This window comes from Octopus bimaculoides, chromosome 30 (genome assembly GCF_046866305.1).
Source record: "Octopus bimaculoides isolate indiv1 chromosome 30, ASM4686630v1, whole genome shotgun sequence".
Taxonomy (NCBI): domain Eukaryota; kingdom Metazoa; phylum Mollusca; class Cephalopoda; order Octopoda; family Octopodidae; genus Octopus; species Octopus bimaculoides.
Window position 1 is genome coordinate 11,413,706 of NC_142957.1, and position 23,058 is coordinate 11,436,763.

The 23,058-nt window shown below is 39.6% G+C and overlaps 1 protein-coding gene across 4 annotated transcripts in view; it reads right to left on the minus strand.

Moving 5' to 3' along the window:
* LOC106879595 (sodium- and chloride-dependent GABA transporter ine) overlaps nt 1–23,058 on the minus strand; it is a 111,784-nt gene that overhangs the window by 23,226 nt on the left and 65,500 nt on the right. For all 4 annotated transcript variants that reach the window (XM_089345789.1, XM_089345790.1, XM_089345791.1 and 1 more), the window contains 4 exons: nt 13,876–14,010; nt 11,071–11,287; nt 7,449–7,581; nt 6,358–6,492 (listed from right to left, as the gene is read on the minus strand). In XM_089345789.1, the coding sequence (XP_089201915.1) occupies nt 6,358–6,492; nt 7,449–7,581; nt 11,071–11,287; nt 13,876–14,010 (620 nt within the window). The remainder of the gene's footprint in view (nt 1–6,357; nt 6,493–7,448; nt 7,582–11,070; nt 11,288–13,875; nt 14,011–23,058) is intronic.

The window sequence follows — 23,058 nt, forward strand, 5'->3', positions numbered from 1 at the left end:
TGTGTGTCTGTGTTTGTCCCACCAACATCGCTTGACAACTGATGCTGGTGTGCTTATGCTTTGAGGGTCCTTTGGCTGCTATTTCTACCAAGTCTAGCGACCATGTAGAGGCCTCACTCATAGTTCATAGATATATATTAATACATGAAACTGTATGGCATGATTTGAGGGTCCTTTGGCTGTTATTTCTACCAAGTCTAGCGACCATGTAGAGGCCTCACTCATAGTTCATACATATATATATTAATACATGAAGCTGTAGGGCATGATTTGAGCGTCCTTTGGCTGCTATTTCTACCAAGTCTAGCGACCATGTAGAAGCCTCACTCATAGTTCATAGATATATATTAATACATGAAACTGTAGGGCATGATTTGAGGGTCCTTTGGCTGTTATTTCTACCAGGTCTAGCGACCATGCAGAGGCCTCACTCATTAGTTCATACATATATATTAATACATGAAACTGTAGGGCATGAGTTGAGGGTCCTTTGGATGCTACTTCTACCAAGTCTAGCGACCATGTAGAGGCCTCACTCATAGTTCATAGATATATATTAATACATGAAACTGTAGGGCATGATTTGAGGGTCCTTTGGCTGTTATTTCTACCAGGTCTAGCGACCATGCAGAGGCCTCACTCATTAGTTCATACATATATATTAATACATGAAACTGTAGGGCATGATTTGAGGGTCCTTTGGCTGCTATTTCTACCAAGTCTAATGACCATGCAGAGGCCTCACTCATTAGTTCATTCATACATATATATTTATTAATACATGAAACTGTAAGGTATGATTTGAGGGTCCTTTGGCTGCTATTTCTACCAAGTCTAGTGACCATGCAGAGGCCTCACTCATTAGTTCATACATATATATATATATTAATACATGAAACTGTAAGGTATGATTTGAGGGTCCTTTGGCTGCTATTTCTACAAAGTCTAGCGACCATGTGGAGGCCTCACTCATAGTTCATACATATATATTAATACATGAAACTGTAGGGTATGATTTGAGGGTCCTTTGGCTGCTATTTCTACCAAGTCTAATGACCATGCAGAGGCCTCACTCATTAGTTCATTCATACATATATATTTATTAATACATGAAACTGTAAGGTATGATTTGAGGGTCCTTTGGCTGCTATTTCTAACAAGTCTAGTGACCATGCAGAGGCCTCACTCATTAGTTCATACATATATATATATATTAATACATGAAACTGTAAGGTATGATTTGAGGGTCCTTTGGCTGCTATTTCTACAAAGTCTAGTGACCATGCAGAGGCCTCACTCATTAGTTCATACATATATATATATATATTAATACATGAAACTGTAAGGTATGATTTGAGGGTCCTTTGGCTGCTATTTCTACAAAGTCTAGCGACCATGTGGAGGCCTCACTCATAGTTCATACATATATATTAATACATGAAACTGTAGGGTATGATTTGAGGGTCCTTTGGCTGCTATTTCTACCAAGTCTAGTGACCATGCAGAGGCCTCACTCATTAGTTCATTCATATATATATATATTAATACATGAAACTGTAAGGTACGATTTGAGGGTCTTTTGGCTTCAAGACGCAAAACTGTGATCCACTTTCTGGCTGATAACTGATGAAGATTTGGTGTTCTGCGTCTGCTTTCTGTTTGTTTACACATCTATTTTATGTTTCTTTAACATATGTATATACATGTTTTTTTAACACACACACATAATGACCGGAGTGCTGTAAACAGGCGACTACCTGTTGAAGTGGGTGGGTCTGTCTACTACTGCAAACTATTCAGTGCTGCAATGCACACTCTGCATGCAATGATGTGATGCCTCGACGCAGTAGCTACTGCGTATGAATTATGCTGCAATGCAACATGTTCCAGTTTACATGACTATTTAGGTAAAACAGTTGAGATTAAGGCTTGACTGTCACTAGACACCACAAAATATTGAAGTATACAGTGTCCCAGAAAGATTCAAAGAATATTCTTCCAGGTAATAGTAGTACATGCATTTTTACATAAAAATTTGCATGTCTTTCGGGTTCTATTTTAAAACGGGGGCCACATTTTTCATTAATGTTTTACGTAGTGTTTTTGGTACGGAAAGACTTTCAAACTTCGTATACTTATCTATTTTGCGTTATAGAACAGAAAAATATTTTTGTATTCGAATTTATTTCATGTAAAAAATTGTCTTATTTCGATAATTTCAACCAATCACTGACAAGTATTCAGTTGTTTACATTTACTCCTTTGGCTGATTAAGCGATGTAAAGCGTATTTAATCTCCATACCTTCGTTTTATTTGCTTTTTTCATTTTAAATTTGCTTTAACCCTAACCCTAGGTTTAGGGTTAGGGTTAGGGTTAGGGTTAGGGTTAATTGTTTCAGAATCGTTTGTTTATGTAGTCGGCACTTAATGTATATCGGCTGAATGGACGTCAGTGATTGGTTGAAATTACAGAAATACGACGACTTTAACATGGAAAAACTTATGGATTTCTTTTTTTTTTTAAGAAGACTAAGAGAAAAAAGATGTTTTATATGACACATTCTACCAGTGTTCCAAGTTACAAAGTGTTTCGTTAATGAAAAATGTGGCCCCCGTTTTAAAAAAGATCCGTCTTTCGTATGTTGTTTTGTTCGTCTGTAACAGGTTCAAATGCAAAATGAGACCTGATTGTTGTTTTGAAAACAGATGGAATGAGCAACCAGGATATAGCAAAATAGTTGAATGTGAGCTGAAACTAAAAGAAGCTCATTGTGTATATATTGTGCTAAGTCAAAAGACATGCAGGGCTTTGCAGATTTCTTTGTTTTATTCGTCAAGTTACAAACAAAATCAGCCAAGCATTCAAAGAAGAGGCCATCGTGTTGCACTGTCTGCAGCCACCTTTTTTTTTTGCCGGTGCTTTGATCTCACGAGGACCCCTTTTTTTTTGCTGGTGCTTTGATCTCACGATGACCCCTTTTTTTTTGCCGGTGCTTTGATCTCACGGTGACCCCTTTTTTTTTGCCGGTGCTTTGATCTCACGATGACCCCTTTTTTTTGTCCTTTGAAGCCAAGAACTCCTTCCCTGAAGTTTCAACCTCCTCTTGGTTGATGATGCATCGTGAGCGCAGGAAGTGAGCCACAGAATTCAGAACAAGTAATAATCCATGGAAGCTAGGTCCGGACTATCTTCTGGGTGTGGCATCATTTCGATGCTCCATTCTATTGTGCTGAGTCAAAAGTTTTGCAATATCTTGGTTAACTTCTTTGATTTATACAAACAAACACAGCCCAGCATTCAAAGTAGAGTCCATCGTATTGCACCGTCTGAAGCCATCTTTCTGTCAGTTCCTTGATCCCATGATGACACCATTTCCTGTCCCTCGAGACAAAGAACTCCTTCGCTGAAGCTACCATCCCTTCTTGGGTGATGAAGTGTTGTGAACCACAGATCAGAACAAGTAGTATATGTATGTATGTATGTATACATTCACATACATGCACATACACATGGACATACCTATGTATATATATATATATATATATATATATATACATATGTTGTTGTACTTGGGGATGGTCATATTGCCAGTTTAGCCAATAAAAACACACGCACTGTATATTTGGTGTTAATTTGCTTCAGCTTTATATTACATTAATCTTAATCTTATTTCGGCCAGAGTTCTTTCGTCACACTTCTGTGACCTCATCAGTGGTCCTTTGTTTCCTTCCTTCTTATGTGTGTCTCACCTTGCTAAATATCAGCTATTTCTGTATTTTGTATTCCTATTGTATGTGTCTACGCATGCGTGTCCTTCAATGTGTCTGTGTCTTTTGTAAGTGCATGTGTGTATGGGGAGTGTCTGTATCACCTATATTCTCTGTTAATACGTGTTCGTTTGTATTTGTTTTTATTTATTTATTTGTTCATGTGTGTGTGTTTTTTTTGTGTTTAATTAAATTTTGTTAACGTATGTAGTATTTAATTCCATTTGTTTATCTATGTATTGTATTATACTTTGTTCATATTATTATTGGTTTATGGGTAATGTTGTCACATGCTGTGGTTTGTGGTTTGTTAGTGGTGTGTGTTAGTGTTCCATTCTAGTTTCCTATTCAGGCTAGGTTTCTCTTCTATTATGTATGTAGCTTCAGTAATTTGTCTAAGTGCTGCATCACTGCTATGTGTAGATAAGATTTTAATCTCTATGTTGTTGATTGAGCCTCTATGTTCTTGCTCAGCATGCTGGTACAGAACTGATGAGTTTTTCCCTTCCTTAAGTTCCCTCCAATGTTCGTTTGCCCTCTCCCCTATGCTCCTTGCTGTTTCGCCTACATATGTCATTGTCTTATTTCTGCATCGTCCCTCTGTACATCTTATACTATAGACCAGTTCGTTTGTGGGCTAAATCTACATACGATACAGTTCCTATCAGTGCAGGGGGTTCTACTGAAAGGGTATGTTCTACTGATAAGGGATTTAATAGGGTTGCCTGGCCTTTCAACAACCTTAATTCTTAGCTTAAGTTTGTCTAGGGCCCTTCTAAAGCGGTACGCCAGTTCGCCTCTAGGGGCAGTGTCGATGAACATGACGCTCTGGCACTTGTGGCTATCGTACCATGAGCTTGCCTTCCTTATTTTCTTCTTAGTCATTTCTGTGGTGTTCCATGATTTGCTCCTATAGAGTGGGCAAATCCCATTCCTATCGTTGCGTTTGATTGTTTCAAACTTCTTCATAGCTCCTTTGTATACCCTGATCCTTTCTTTATGGCTGTAACCTGAGAACTGCATGCGGTGGACGAAATGTTGTATATGTCTCTTTAATTCTGTAGGGTCGCACATGCAGGAGACATTTCGCATTACTCTGACGAGGTCTGCCATCAATATGTTGAACTTGGCATTGTCCGCAATAGCCGAGTTCCGGTGGATCAGGTATTTGGAGGCCATAGGTTTTGTATAGTGTGAATGGAGGATTCTGGTTTTATTGTTCTTGGTTTCTAGCCAGAGTTCAGTATCTAATACAGGTAATCTATGGTTAGGGTGTTTAGTAGGGTAGTCTATCGTAACTTTAATACTCTGGTGGATGGAGTTAGCTATTTGCTGGATGCTCTCCATAGTCTTAGTTTCTATTTCTATTTCAGGGGTACTCTCTTGAGGGTGTGTCTTTACCACTAAGTTGATATCATCGACATATCGAGAGTACACATTCACGAGTATGAAGTTCTGTGTCAGGCGTTCCTTAAGCCTTCTGTCCCACCATACCATGAAGAGATTGACCACATCACCGGCGATACTAACACCGATGGCTGCCCCCTCGTCCTGGGCGTATAATTTGTTTTTAAATTTATATATATATATATATATGCACATACACACAAAAACATATATATTATCACACATACATATATGTACACACACAAGTATGCGTTATATATATATATATATGTATATATATATATATATATATGTATACATATATATATATAAGTGCATGCATGTGTGTGTGCAGACATCATTGTGTTTGTTCACTGCATTCAGGTCTCGTTGATGTTAACGAGATCCATGACCTGTTTTCTTCTGAATGTAACATTAAATAAATTAATTACTTTCACATTAACAAAAGAACAGGAACGACATTTTAATTATAGAAACACGCAGCCTTAGTAAATAATAATAATAATAATAATAATAATAATATATGAATTTATATAACATACAGAAAATAGCACTACCAAGCACCGCACACATCCTACATAAAAACACTTTCAATACAGGAAAAATAAGAGCACCACAACAAACCACAGCACATACCCAAGGCACACAGAGCTGTGCTCAGTAGTGCAGTGAAAGCACATGATAAAAATAAGACTAATGAATAATAATAATAATAATAATAATAATAATAATAATAATAATAATAATAATAATAATAATAATAATCCTTTCTACTAGAAGCACAAGGCCTCAAATTTGGGGGAAAAGGGTTAAGTCGATTACATCAACCCCAGTGTGCGACTGGTGTGTGTCTTCGTTCACCACCATTGCTTGACAACCAGTGTTGGTATGTTTACATCTCTGTAACTTAGCAGTTTGGCAAAAGAGACTGAGTGAATAAACTACCAGGCTTAAAACAAAACCAAAAAAAAAATTAATAAATAAATAAGTACTGGGTTGATTCATTCAGCTAAAAATTCTTCAAGGCATTGCCCCAGCATGGCTGCAGTCTAATGGCTGAAACAAATAAACGATAAAACTATAAAAACATTGCCAGCAATTAGCTGCAAGACTTACCCGATCCCATCATCAGGAGTAAGCCTGAGAACAGCACACTGAGGATGGTTTCAGTCAATACTTACTTTAGCATCCGCAAGTTGGTACCATTTCGGTTTAATGAAGAACAGAATTCCTTCCTTGGCACCCGGCAGAGTTACTCCTCGGATCAACAGGATGATGAGTACAATGTATGGAAAGATGGCAGTGACATAAACAACCTGGAGAAGAGAGAGAGAAAGACATGGAGAGATATGAGGAGGATAAACAATGTGTGGTGTAGAAAGAACAGGGGTGACAAAGAAGCAGAGAAATAGTGAGAGAGAGAGAGAGAGAGAGAGAGAGAGAGAGAGGGGTAGATAGAGAGAAGGAAATTTGAGGGAGGGGGGATAGTCGATTACAGCGACTCCAGTGTGTAACTGGTCCTTATTTCATCGACCCCCAAAGGATGAAAGGCAAAGTCAACCTCAGCAAAGTTTGAACCCAGAATATAAAGATGAACGAAATGTTGCTAAGCATTCTGCCAGCTCGTTGCCATAATAATAATAATAATAATAACAACAACAACAATACTTTTGCTGGAAGCACAAGGCCTCAAATTTGGGGGAAGGGATTACATCAACCCCAGAGCGTAACTGGTACTTATTTAATCGACTCCGAAAGGATGAAAGGCAAAGTCAACCTCGTGCGGAATTTGAACTCAGAACATTTAGGCAGACGAAATACTACTAAGCATTTCGCCTGGCATGCTAATGATTCTGTCAGCTCACCACCTTAATAATAATAATAACAATGATTTCAAATTTTGGCACAAGGTCGGCAATTTCAGGAGAGGGGCCACGGCAAAATTTGAACTCGGAACATAAAGGCAGACAAAATGCTGCAAATCATTTTGCCGAGCGTGCTAACGATTCTGCCAGATCGCCGATCTTTTCCACAGTAGGCACAAGTCTTGAAATTTGGGGAGTGGGGAATAGTTAATTCCATCGACCCCCAGTACTCAACTGGTACTTGTTTTATCGACACCCTGAAAGGATGAAAGGCAAAGTAGAACTTTGTGGAATTTGAACTCAGAACGTAAAAATGAACGAAATGATGCTAAGCGCTTTGCTCAGCGTGCTAACCATTCTGCCACCTTGTTGCTTTAATTAATTAAGAAATAACGAATAATCAGTACCTTGCCAGTGGACTTAGGACCTTTCCAGATACAGAAATATACAATCAGCCAACATAACATTAACAGGAGTACCAGTTCCCATCGGATTACTCCCTGTTCTTCCATTCGAGGAGTTTTCTGAAGTAGGGCGTTCCTGGAAGAAGAGAAAGAGAAAAACATACAAAATAAAATAAAATAAAATAAAAAAAAAAAAAAATAAAAAAATAAAAATAAAAAATAAAATAAAATAAAAAAATAAAATAAACAAAATATAAAATTAAAAAAACAAAAAATAGAATAATATAAAAAATAAAAACAAAAAATAAAAAACAATAAATAAAATTAAATAATATAAAAAATAAAAACAAAAAATAAAAAACAATAAATAAAATAAAATAATATAAAAAACATTAAAAAAATAAAATAAAATGCAATAAAATTATCTTAATTGTTATCTTTTACTTGTTGCAGTCATCAGACAGTGGCCATGCTGGGGCACTTCCTGGAAGAATTCTTTAGTCAAATGGATCAACTTCAGTACTTATTTTTCTGCAAAGCCTGGTACTTATTCTATCGATATCTTTTGCCGAACCGCTAAGTTATAGGGACGTAAACACACCAACACTGGTTGTGAAGCAGTGGGAGGTGAACATAGACAGGGTCTTCCAGAAACACCCCCTTAGCCATTATCATTCCCTGCATCCAGTAGCAAGGCCTTGATACGGGAGTTCCAAGGTCTTGTAGAAACACACCCTTAGCCATTATTGTTCCCTGCATCCAGTAGCAAGGCCTTGATACGGGAGTTCCAAGGTCTTGTAGAAACACCCCCTTAGCCATTATTATTCCCTGCATCCAGTAGCAAGGCCTTGATACGGGAGTTCCAAGGTCTTGTAGAAACACCCCCTTAGCCATTATTATTCCCTGCATCCAGTAGCAAGGCCTTGATACGGGAGTTCCAAGGTCTTGTAGAAACACCCCCTTAGCCATTATTATTCCCTGCATCCAGTAGCGAGGCCTTGATACGGGAGTTCCAAGGTCTTGTAGAAACACACCCTTAGCCATTATTGTTCCCGGGTCTACTCAGACCCAGAGTAGTAACCCCTGTCAGGGCCCCACCTATGGATTAACTAACATGTGTACCACCCGCATCAAACCCTGGCAACCTCTGTTCTGATAATCGACGGCGATTCGGTCAGTGAATCCTCTGCAACGGTCAACAGTTCATGACAAGATGAGCGGCTATGAGTCATACTATCCCAAAGCGTATAGGCACGTGACTAGGGACCACACGTAAACTTGTACTCCCATTGAGCCTTAAATGTAAACTCTACTAGCCCTGGGTAAGACTTTAAACTGCATCAGGGAATGGGACTTTAAGGAGCACGGAATCACCTCTTAGCCACTATTGTTCCTAGATCTACTCTGACCCAGAGTTATAGCCCCTGTTAGGGCTCCACCAATGGGTTAACTGGCAGTGGAATCTCCCCCCCCCCCGCATGAGTTCCAGACCCTAGTAATGAATTCATTTGCATTCAGCCAATCAGAGCTCACCTTGAGAATCCACATCACAAGTTAAGAAATTAACAAAGTAACAAGCAAATTAAGTAACAAGCAAATTAAGTAACAAGCAAATTAAGTAACAAGCAAATTAAGTAACAAGCAAATTAAGTAACAAGCAAATTAAGTAACAAACTAGGGTAATGGATAAAGAAAGAAATGAACAAACGAGGTAGAGGTAACGAACAAACAAACGAGGTATTGAACAAATGAGGTAATGAACAAACAAGGTATTGAACTAACGAGGTATTGAACTAACGAGGTAGAGGTAACAAACAGACAAGCAAGGTATTGAACAAATGAGGTAATGAACAAACAAGGTATTGAACTAACGAGGTATTGAAGTGACGAGGTGTTGAACTTACGAGGTATTGAAGTGACGAGGTATTGAATTAATGAAGTATTGAACTAACGAGGTATTGAATTAATGAGGTATTGAACTAACAAGGTATTGAACTAACAAGGTAATGAATTAACGAGGTACTGAACTAACGAGGTACTGAACTAATGAGATAATGAACAAACAAGGTAATAAACAAGATAACGAACTAAGTAAAGTAATAAGCAAATGTAGTAACTTGTACTACTCTTTAGATCGCGGCCATGCTGGAGCATCTCCTTGAAGGATTTTAGCCAAACAAATTGACTTTAGGACTTGTTTCTGTTTTTAGCCTGGAACTTATTATGTGGTACAGGGACGTAAACAAACCAACACCAACTGTCAAGCAGTAGTGGGGACAAACACACACAGACACATATATGTGTGTGTGTGTGCCTGTGTGTGTGTCTGTGTGTGTGTCTGTGTGTGTGTCTGTGTTTGTCTCCCCCCCCCCCAACATCGCTTGATACCGATGCTGGTGTGTTTACGACCCCATAACTTAGCAGTTCGGCAAAAGAGACCGATAGAATAAGTACTAGGCTTACAAAGAATAAGTCCTGGGGTCGATTTACTCAACTAAAGGCGGTGCTCCAGCATGGCTGCAGTCAAATGACTGAAACAAGTAAAAACAAAAAAAAACATAATAACGAGCAAACAATAATGAGCAAGTGTATTAACGAGCATATTAGCAGGGAGCTAACATGGTGATGAGTAAATTAGTAACGAGCAAAGATATTAATGAGCAAATGGATTAATGAACAATGCACAACTTAATACAATAAAATAGCTTGCAAGATAATGGCTAAATTAATGAGTAAATGAAGTAACGAAGAAATAAATTAACCAAATTAACAAACACACAGTAACGAACAAATGCAGTAACAAACAAGGTTATGGAAGGAAGTAACGATCAAACCAGTTAATGAGCAGACACAGCAATGGATATACAAATTAATGAACAAAATTGTAATTAGCAAATACAGTAACCTGAATCTGCTGTTTGTGATGACATGTACTCCAGGTGATCCAATCAACAGAACAACCTGTTCATAAAATTAACATGCAAGTGGCTGAGTACCTCACAGACACGTGTACCCTTAATGTAGTTCTCAGGGAGATTCAGTGTGACACAGTATGGGACAAGGTTGGCCCCTTTTGAATTACAGGTGCAACTTATTTTTGCCAGCTGAGTGGATTGGGGCAACGTGGAATAAAGTGCCTTGCTCAAGGACACAACGCGTCACCCGGAATTGAACTCACAACCTTACGATTGTGAGCCGAATGCCCTAACCACTGAGCCACGCGCCTTCACAAGAAGTACTCTGTCAGTTACAATGACAAGGGTTCCAGTTGATCCGATCAACGGAACAGCCTGCTCATGAAATTAACGTGCAAGTGGTTGAGTACCCCACAGACATGTGTACCCTTAATGTAGTTCTCAGGGACTCAGGGAGATTCAGTATGATACAGAATGGAACAAGGTTGGCCCCTTTTGAATTACAGGTACAACTCATTTTTTTGCCAGCTGGAGCAATGTGGAAATAAAGTGTCTTGCTCAATATGCTGCTAGGAATTGAACTCACGACCTTATGATTGTGAGCCGAATTCACCTAACCACCAAATACATTAATGAACGAAGACAGTAACGAACGAACGGAATAAGCAAAATCACAGGTGAACAAACAAGATAACAAACCAATTACTTACATAAAGAAGTTCTCGGTGGGCGAGATGGTGTCATTGGGCGAAGTGGCGTTGACCGAACCAGAGTCCCAGCAGGCCGGAGAGCTCCACGTGTGATTACAGTGGGTCCACGGCAGGAGGGAGGTGAAGGTGTTGAACAGATAGTAGAATGACCAGGTGATGATGATGTTATAGTAGGTGGTGAACAGGTAGGAGACGACTACTGTAGCTAGGCCAGCACCTGTGTGGGTACGGAGAGATGAAGAGATGGAGATATTGCAGGGAGATATTGGGAAGGTAAATGAAAAGACAGAGAGGGAAAGATGGAGATGCATTGTGCAACAAAATGGTTCATATTTGGTTGATTAAAAATGTAATGGCAAGTATTTATTGACCTTTCTCTTTCCTTTAAAAATCGGCATGAACTTTCCAGACAACCCAATACATTCAGAAATACCAAATAAGGAGCTATATGTTATTTCGTATACATATCTAAAAAAAAAATTTTTTTATGAAATAACACATAAGCTCCTTATTTGGTATTTCTGAATGTTCAAAGCATGCTTTTTATGCATGTGAAGAGCACCCACTACACTCTTGTGTAGTGATTGGCATTAGGAAGGGCATCCAGCTGTAGAAACCATGCCAAATCAAACTAGAACCTGCTGCAGCTCCCCCCAGCTAATCAGTTTTCAGCCAAACCGTCCAACCCATGCCAGCACAGAAACCAGACATCAACTGATGATGATGATGACGATGACACAACACAAAAAAGTTTGCTTTTGCTGCAAATGATAGCAGAAAATCATTGACATTTGACATAGCATAACAACCCAGATTTATCTCTGCAGGTTTTACTGCAAGCAGAGCAAGATAACTTATCAGATAGTAACTGTCAAAAGTCAATAGGAGGTCAAAATAAGTGGTTCTGATTATATATTCACTTTTTCTTTTTGTTTCAGTCATTTGACTGCGGCAACTGCACTTATTTTTTCTTAACCTTTTCGATATCAACCCAGCTGAAACCACCTCTGGTTCTGTCGTACAAATGTCTTGTTTTCCACCAAACCTTAGCCACATAAAAAGCACCCGTGCTGGTGCCGCATGAAAAGCAGCCATGCTGGTGCCACATGAAAAACCCCTGTGCAAGTGCCACGTAAAAAGCACCTTTTGCTGGTGCCACGTAAGAAGCATCCAGTACATTCTGTAAAGTGGTTGGTGTTAGGAAGGACAGTCAACCATAGAAGCCATGCCAAAACAGATGACTGGAGCCAGGTGCAGCTGTCAAGCTTGTCAGCTCCTGTCAAGCCATCCAACCCATGCCAGCATGGAAAACAGACCGGCCAAGGGTGTCATCTCATTGGATCATGTGACCAACAAATGCTGTCATCTCATTAGATCATGTAACCAACAAATGCTGTCATCTCATTGGATCATGTGACCAACAAAGGCTGTCATCTGATTGGTTCATGTGACTGACCAAGGCCGTCATTCCATTGGTTCATGTGACCAACCAAGGCCATCATCTCATTGGTTCATGTGATCAATCAAAGCTGACATCCCATTGGTTCGTGTGACACACACACAGAGAACCTCCACAAATGGGCTTATATCAGTCAAATTCTATCCACAAAATGCTGACACAGAATTTTTCTTACCTCTTTTTCTGAAGAGGCAGGAAATGTCAGCAAAGGAGAACAAATATTTAATCAAACAAAGAGTTTGGTAGACGGTGAGGCAGGGTGCAGGTAGGTATTGAAGGCTACGAGGGTGGACTGTGAGGGCAGTGGTGGGGTATAACAGGACATATCAGGTGCCTACCTTTTATACAAGGAGCAAATATGTGAATAAATATACCTGTCCAACTGGTTTAAACAGGTGAAATGCTAAATCAAGGTAATTACTATCTCTGTCATTCGTTTAATGAGTGTTAATTATTTTGGAATAGTGGCTGTATAGTTAAGAGGCTTATTTCCCAACCACATGGTTCCGGGTTCAGTCCCACTTCGTGGCACCTTGGGCAAGTTTCTTCAACAAAAGCCTCAGGCCGACCAAGGCCTTGTGAGTGGATTTAGTAGAAGGGAACTGAAAGAAACCCTTCATACACATACACACACATGTATATCTCAGCATCATCATCATTTAATGTCCACTTTCCATGGACAATGATGATGATGATGATATATATATATATATATATATATATATATATATATGAAGCTTGCTTCTCAACCACATGGTTCTGGGTTCAGTCCCAGGGCTTGGCATTTTGAGCAAGCTTCTACTATAGCTCTGTGGCTGACCAAAGCCTTGTGAGTAGATTTAGTAGATGGAAACTAAAAGAATCCTGTCACACACACACATATATATATATACATATATATATATATATATATACATATATATATATATATATATATATATATATATATATATATATATATATATATATATATATATATCTAGGTGCAGGTGTGGCTGTGGAGTGAGTTTGCTTCTGAACCACATGGTTCCAGGTTTTGTATTGTATTCGTCCTCCACCACCACCACCACCACCACCACCACTTAACAACTAGTGCTGGTTTGTTTACATCCCCGTAACTTAGTGGTTCAGCAAAACAAAAGGCCAACACAACAGGTTCCAGACTTCAAAAAAAAAATGTGAAACAAAAAAAATAATTTAGTACTGAGGTCAACTTGTTGATGAAATCCTTCAAGGTGGTGCCCCAGCATGGCCATAGTCCAAGGACTAAAACAGACGAATGGCAAAAGAATAAATATATTTCACAGAACAAGAACCCAAGGACACATAAAGGAGAAAATGCTTACCTTTAAAAAATGGACAGAGCTTGCCAATAGCTCCGATAGGGCCTTGCCGCGTGTACTGACCAATGGCCAGTTCCATGTACATCAAAGGGATTCCACAAACGATCAACATTAGGAAAAAAGGGATGAGAAAGGCACCTGTAATGGAAAAGGGAAGACGAGGGACGTAAGATTTGTGGTTTACGTTGGAGCTGTTATGGGAAACATCATTGACATTAATAACTACATGTGTGTGTGTGTGTGTGTGTGTGAGAGAGAGAGAGACAGAGAGAGAGCGTGTGTGGGTGAGAGAGTGTGTGTGGATGTATGAGAGAGAGTGTGTGTGTGAGAGAGTGTGTGTGAGAGAATGTGTATGTGTAAGAGAGAGTGTGTATGTGTGAGAGAGAGAGTGTATGTGTGAGAGAGAAAGAGTGTGTGTGACAGTGTGAGTGTGGGTGTGTGTGTGAGAGAGAGTGTGTGAGAGAGTGTGTGAGTGTGAGTGAATGTGTTTGTGAATGTGCGTGAGTGTGAGTGAGTGAGTGTGTGTGAGTGAGTGTGTGAGTGTGAGTGTTTGTGTGTGTGTGTGTGTGTGTGTAAGTGAGTGTTTGTGTGTGTGAGTGTTTGTGAATGTGTGTGTTTGGGTGAGTGTGTTTGCCCCCCCCAACATCACTCGACAACTGATGCTGGTGTGTTTACATCCCCGTAACTTAGCAGTTCCGCAATAAGGGCAAATAGAATAAGTACTAGGCTTACAAAGAATAAGTCCCGGGAGTCGATTTGTTTGACTTAAAGGCGGTGCTCCAGCAGGGCCACAGTCAAATGACTGAAACAAGTAAAAGAGTAACGTTCTACACCAATAAACCACCACTGATCCTGAAAGTTGTTTTTTAAGCATTCTACAAACTGCTTGAAGCTTACATGTGTGCGTGTATATATATATATATATATATATATATATATATACTACACTCTCGGAGTGGTTGGCGTTAGGAAGGGCATCCAGCTGTAGAAACTCTGCCAGATCAGATTGGAGTCTGGTGTCGCCATCTGGTTTCACCAGTCCTCAGTCAAATCGTCCAACCCATGCTAGCATGGAAAGTGGACGTTAAACGATGATGATGATGATGATATATATATATATATATAATAATAATAATAATAATAATAATAATAATAATATTAATAATAATATAAAGAATATATATGCATGAATACACACATATATGTACATACTTACATCTACATGTGTATATAGATGCATATCAGGGTACAGGACGTTAGAAAAATGAACTACAGACCACCGAACGAACACATAGGAAAACAGATAGCCACTTGGAATTAATCCTTCGTCAGCTGCCTCTATTCTAACTAGATGTTTCATAAGTGTATACTTTATATATATATATATATATATATATATATATATATATATATATATATATATATATATATATATATATATATATATATATATATATATATATATTATTTTATTAAAAGAGTTCCAACTCTGTCTGTTTTTTATGTTTTATTTATATTCTTGTAAAATTAATGTGGGATATAGAATATGGAATATATAATATATAATATAAAAATGGATGGTACAATGAAATGAAGTATTGAATGTCTTATTGAATATATGGAATATGTCTTATTGAATATATGAAATATTGAGTGTTCAATATAAAGGATTAAATATATAAAGGCAGATTAACTTCCAACTGTTCTTTCAGTTCATAAAAAACAGACAGAATTGGAACTCTTTTAATAAAATAATATATTCCTCTATACACGATCATACAAAACCCCCTTTTTTTGTATTTATTTTTACTCACACACATACACACACACACACGCACATATATATATATAACACACACACACACACACATATATATATATATATATATATATATATATATATATATAATAGTAAATGAGTATATGCATATATACGTACAGGTATGTGCATACCGACATCCACTTGTATGTATAGGTGCATATCTGGGTACAGGACATTGCAAACAAAACAGAGACTAGAAAACACACAAGCCACATAGAGAACATTCTACTTCATCAGCTACCTCCGTTTTAACACCGGCGTTTCGAAGAGCTGAGTAGGACGCATCGTTAAAACAGCTCTTCCCATGGACCGCAAATTAAATTTGTATACACAAATTAAATCTTGCCATGGAGGAATGTAGTGGCGGACAAAAAACAAGACAGGAAAGCAAACAGAAAAGGCTTTACGGCCAGACGAGAAAAATTGTTTGTGTATGAACGCTGTGAGGCACGAAATATATATATATATATATATATATATATATATATATACAAATAATTACAGAGGCATCAAGCTGTTAGATAAGGTTATGAAAGTTACAGAGAGGGTCATAGCCCAACTAATTAAGGAGCGAATCAATTTAGATGAGATGCAGTTTGGGTTCGTGCCAGGTAAAAGCACTACTGATGCCTTATTTCTAGTGAGACAGTTGCAGGAGAAATACCTAGCTATGGATAAACCTCTGTACCTGGCTTTCGTTGACATGGAGAAAGCCTTTGACAGGGTCCCCCGATCCCTTATCTGGTGGTCAATGAGGAAACTTGGGATAGAAGAATGGTTAGTGAGAGCTGTGCGAGCCATGTACAGAGATGCTGCCAGTAAGGTGAGGGTTGGAAATGAGTACAGCAATGAATTCCGGGTAGAGGTAGGGGGTCCACCAAGGTTCCATCCTCAGCCCCCTCTTATTTATCATAGTCCTCCAGGCAATCACAGAGGAGTTCAAGACAGGTTGCCCCTGGGAGCTCCTCTATGCTGATGACCTTGCCCTAATTGCGGAGTCACTATCAGAACTAGAGGAGAAGTTTCAGGTGTGGAAGCAAGGTCTAGAATTGAAGGGCCTTAGAGTCAACCTAGCTAAAACCAAAATCCTAATAAGTAGGAAGGTAGATAAAACACAAACCCCTTCAGGTAGATGGCCCTGCTCAGTATGTAGAAAAGGAGTAGGTAGTAACTCTATAAGATGTACCCGGTGCAAGCTATGGACACATAAGAGGTGCAGCAACATCAAAGGCAGGTTAACTAGCAAGTTAGTTTTTGTTTGTGGCAGATGTTCAGGTGCAATAAAGACTGTAAACAAACAGGAAACAACTTCTATCTCATTCCAGAGTGAAAAACTAGAGGTAGTCGATAGCTTCCGCTATCTGGGCGACCAAGTTAGTAGTGGGGGTGGGTGCGCTGAAAGTGTAGCTGCTAGAATAAGAATAGCCTGGGCAAAGTTTAGAGAGCTCTTACCCCTGCTGGCGACAAAGGGACTCTCACTCAGAGTAAAAGGCAGACTGTATGACGCATGTGTACGAACAGCCATGCTACATGGCAGTGAAACATGGGCTGTAACTGCTGAGGACATACGTAAGCTCGCAAGGAATGAAGCCAGTATGCTCCGTTGGATGTGTAATGTCAATGTGAATACCCGTCAGAGTGTAAGTATCTTGAGAGAAAAGCTGAACATTAGAAGCATCAGTTGTGGTGTGCAAGAGAGACGATTGCGCTGGTATGGATATGTGGTGAGAATGGATGAGGATAGCTGCGTGAAAAAGTGCCACACCCTAACAGTTGAGGGAACCCGTGGAAGAGGTAGGCCCAGGAAGACCTGGGCTGAGGTGGTGAGGCAAGACCTTCGTACATTGGGCCTCACCGAGGCGATGACTACTGACCGAGACCTTTGGAAATGTGCTGTGCGTGAGAAGACCCGGCAAGCCAAGTAAGATCGTTGCCAGTGCCCCTGGACTGGCTCTTGTGCGGGTGGCACATAAAAGACACCATTTTGAGCGCGGCCGTTGCCAGTACCGCCTGACTGGCCCTCGTGCAGGTCACACGTAAAAGCACCCACTACACTCTCTGAGTGGTTGGCGTTAGGAAGGGCATTCAGCTGTAGAAACTCTGCCAAATTAGACTGGAGCCTGGTGTTGCCATCCAGTTTCACCAGTCCTCAGTCAAATCGTCCAACCCATGCTAGCATGGAAAGCGGACGTTAAACGATGATGATGATACACATATCACTTCGCTAAGGCAGAGGTAATAATGATAATAACAACAACATACAGCAAATAGCACTGCTAGGCACCACACCCATGCTGTATAAAGCACCTTTAATACAATGAAAATAACATCAAATCAAACTACAGCACATATGCCAAAAAAAAAACCCACAAAGCGGCACTCAGTCTTGCAGTGAAAGTACAGGATAATAAGACCACTGAATAAGTATAATATAGTAAATATGTTTAATATACTTTATATAAGGTGATCAGTAGACAGAAATCACTGGGGCATTTAATTGCTTTTTGCTATTAGTTCAGGTATGCTATGTTCCACATGGTTGATTCACCATAGTGATTCAGCTTGTATCTACCTGACAAAATGTTGTTGCTGTACTGACATGAAGTTCTTGGTGCGGTGCGAGAGATGGGGGTCATTGACTAAACAAGAGTCCCAGCTGGCCAGAGAGCTCCAGGTGTGATTACAGTGGGTCCATGCCAGGAGGGAGGTGAAGTCGTTGAACAAATAGTAGAATGACGAGGTGATGATGATAATGTAGTCGAGTGGTTCCCAACCTGGGGTCCTCAAAGGTAGTACTGGGGGGGGGGGGGAGGTACATGAACTAAATTCAAAATTTCATCTACAGTAATCCCTCAACTATCGTGGGTGTTATGGTCCCAAAGCCCCCCAGCAATAAGGTGAAAATTTGCGAAGTAGAAACAGTGCTGTACTGGATAATTTTTTAAAATTATTTTTATAATTTCTATGTATTTATTTTATTATAAATGCAAAACACCACCACAGACGAATCAATGTAAGCTTCAATAATAAAGTGCAATAGGTGAACTGCAATATGGCATGGGATTACTGTGTGTGGCTGTGTGGTAAGTAGCTTGCTTACCAACCACATGGTTCCGGGTTCAGTCCCACTGCGTGGCACCTTGGGCAAGTGTCTTCTACTACAGCTTCGGGCCGACCAAAGCCTTGTGAGTGGATTTGGTAGAAGGAAACTGAAAGAAGCCCGTCATGATGATGTGTATATGTTTGTGTGTCTGTGTTTGTCCCCCCACCCCAACATCGCTTGACAACCGATGCTGGTGTGTTTACGTCCCCGTAACTTAGCGGTTCGGCAAAAGAGACCGATAGAATAAGTACTAGGCTTCCAAAGAATAAATCCTGGGGTCGATTTGCTCGACTAAAGGTGGTGCTCCAGCATGGCCACAGTCAAATGACTGAAACAAGTAAAGAGAGTATATATATATATATATATATATATATATATATATATATATATATATATACATATGTGTGTGTGTGTGTCCTCACGGTGGTGTACCAGCATGACCGCAGCCACTTGGCTGAAACACATAAATAAATAAATATATATATATATATATATATATATATATATATATATATATAGGCGTAGGAGTGGCTGTGTGGTAAGTAGCTTGCTTACCAACCACATGGTCCCGGGTTCAGTCCCACTGCGTGGCATCTTGGGCAAGTGTCTTCTACTATAGCCTCGGGCCGACCAAAGCCTTGTGAGTGGATTTGGTAGACGGAAACTGAAAGAAGCCTGTCGTATATATGTATATATATATATGTGTGTGTGTGTATGTGTTTGTATGTCTGTGTTTGTCCCCCAACATCGCTTGACAACCGATGCTGGTGTGTTTATGTCCCCGTAACTTAGCGGTTCGGCAAAAGAGACCGATAGAATAAGTACTAGGTTTCCAAAGAATAAGTCCTGGGGTCGATTTGCTCGACTAAAGGCGGTGCTCCAGAATGGCCACAGTCAAAAGACTGAAACAAGTAAAAGAGTAAAAGAGTAAAAGAATATGTATATACATATATATATATGTTGTTGTACTTGGGGATGGTCATATTGCCAGTTTAGCCAATAAAAACACACGCACTGTATATTTGATGTTAATTTTATTTTTTTTTAATTTTTTTTTTTCAGCTTTATATTACATTAATCTTAATCTTAATCTTATTTCGGCCAGAGTTCTTTCGTCACACTTCTGTGACCTCATCAGTGGTCCTTTGTTTCCTTCTTTCTTATGTGTGTCTCACCTTGCTAACTATCAGCCATTTTGTATTTTGTATTCCTATTGTATGTGTCTACGCATGCGTGTCCTTCAATGTGTCTGTGTCTTTTGTAAGTGCACGTGTGTATGGGGAGTGTCTGTATCACCTATATTCTCTGTTAATACGTGTTCGTTTGTATTAGTTTTTATTTATTTATATGTTCATGTGTATGTGTGTGTGTGTGTGTGTGTGTGTTTTTTTTTTTTTTTTTTTTAATGTGTTTAATTAAATTTTGTTAACGTATGTAGTATTTAATTCCATTTGTTTATCTATGTATTGTATTATACTTTGTTCCTATTATTGGTTTATGGGTAACATGTTGTCACATGCTGTGGTTTGTTAGTGGCGTATGTTAGTGTTCCATTCTAGTTTCCTATTCAGGCTAGGTTTCCCTTCTATTATGTGTGTAGCTTCAGTAATTTGTCTAAGTGCTGCATCACTGCTATGTGTAGATAAGATTTTAATTTCTCTGTTGTTGATTGAGCCTCTATGTTCTTGCTCAGCGTGCTGGTACAGAACTGATGAGTTCTTCCCTTCCTTAAGTTCCCTCCAATGTTCGTTTGCCCGCTCCCCTATACTCCTTGCTGTTTCGCCTACATATGTCGTTGTCTTATTTCTGCATCGTCCCTCTGTACATCTTATACTATAGACCACATTTCTGGTTTTGCAGTTCGTTTGTGGGCTAAATCTACATACGATACAGTTCCTATCAGTGCAGGGGGTTCTACTGAAAGGGTATGTTCTACTGATAAGGGATTTGATAGGGTTGCCTGGCCTTTCAACAACCTTAATTCTTAGCTTAAGTTTGTCTAGGGCCCTTCTAAAGCGGTACGCCAGTTCGCCTCTAGGGGTGGTGTCGACGAACATGACGCTTTGGTACTTGTGGCTATTGTACCATGAGCTTGCCTTCCCTATTTTCTTCTTAGTTCTTTCTATGGTGTTCCATGATTTGCTCCTATATATATATATATATATATATATATATATATATATATATATATATATATATTTATTGTGTATGTATATGTATGTATTATATATATATATATACACGCACCTTTTATCTCATTTAATGACATGTGAGTAAGGCATATGTGAATTGCTGGAATTTCATTCCGGATGACCAGGTTTCAATGCAATATCAGCCAAAAAAAAAAAAACCCCACATGTCACAACGAGGGATTGAAGTGGTACTTGAACAATTTACAATAGACAAACGGACAATGGAGCCAATGCAGAAAGGAGACATTAACAGCTTTTGGGGGGGGGGGGCTCAAAAGTCATACAAGATATCATGCTAGTCAAGAGCAATTATTAAAGATACAAGAAGTTAGGCTCTGCAAGGAGTAGATAACCTCCATGTGTGTGTATGTGTGTAAGTATATATATGTGTGTGTGTGTAAGTGTATATGTGTGTGTGTGTGTGTGTGTGTGTGTGTGTGTGTGTGTCGGTATGTTTATATACACAATAGAACCTTGCAATACACGTGCACCATTACACCACTGTATGAGAAATTTGCTGCACAAGCTGATGCTTGTGTGAATTTCTGTCTTGATCTATTGAGTTGAAATCAGCAGTATATGCTGTTGTTGTTGGCACTCCATCGCTTACGACGTCGAGGGTTCCAGTTGATCTGATCAACGGAACAGCCTGCTCGTGAAATTAACGTGTAAGTGGCTGAGCACTCCACAGATACGTGTACCCTTAACGTAGTTCTCGGGGGGAGATTCAGCGTGACACAGTGTGTCAAGGCTGACCCTTTGAATTACAGGCACAACAGAAACAGGAAGAAAGAGTGAGAGAAAGGTGTGGTGAAAGAGTACAGCAGGGTTCGCCACCATCCCCTGCCGGAGCCTCGTGGAGCTTTAGGTGTTTTCGCTCAATAAACACTCACAACGCCCGGTCTGGGAATCGAAACCGCGATCCTATGACCGCGAGTCTGCTGCCCTAACCACTGGACCATTGCGCCTCCACAAGCAGTATATGCAAGTCTCGTACAAATGACTGCTAGTCAGTGCTGAGTTTGCATATGCTCTCTCAACAAACGCAGCCTCCACTCACTCAGTTCACATGTCCATCTCATATCTGGCAGCATCATTTTTGTGTTTATCCCAGTGTTTTCTTTGTTTAGTTTTGTGCATCTTTTGCTATTACTTTAAAATAATTACCGTAAATCCTCAAGTATAGTCTGCCCTTGAGTATAATACGCAGGGGACTTTTAGGGGGCTGTCATCATCATCATCATCATCATCATCGTTGTTTAACGTCCGCTTTCCATGCTAGCATGGGTTGGACGATTTGACTGAGGACTGGTGAAACCAGATGGCTACACCAGGCTCCAATCTGATTTGGCAGAGTTTCTACAGCTGGATGCCCTTCCTAACGCCAACCACTCAGAGAGTGTAGTGGGTGCTTTTACGTGTCACCCGCACGAAGGCCAGTCAGGCGGTACTGGCAACGGCCACGCTCAAAATGGTATATTTTATGTGCCACCTGCACAAGAGCCAGTCCAGGGGCACTGGCAAACGATACCTCTGAAAAACCTAAACCTTGTGTATAATACGTACCCCTTCTATAACTTGAGTCAAGGAGGTCTATATAACGTCCTTGGTTTCTAAACATACATATGGTAACGTCCTTTATTATTATCATGTGTGTGTGTGTGTGTGTATTAAAATATGCACAGCGAATGGTGAGAATTAAAAATGCTGATTAACATATTTATTCTTAACACGATCCAGCTGAATCATGCATGAATGTGCTAATTACTGGGATCAGTAATCAGAAGATTCACATAGAAACCTGCCAGAACATGTTTAGAATAAATGCATAAGTCACATGCGTGACTGCATGTGAGAGTCTGCATCTGTTTGGGTGTGTGTGTGTGTGTATATATATATACATATATATATATATTCTTTTACTTGTTTCAGACATGACTGCAGCCATGCTGGAGCACCGCCTTTAGTCGAACAAATCGACTCCAGAACTTATTCTTCGTAAGCCTAGTGTTTATTCCATCAGTAACTTTTGCCGAACCGCTAAGTTACCGGGTCGTAGAAACACCATC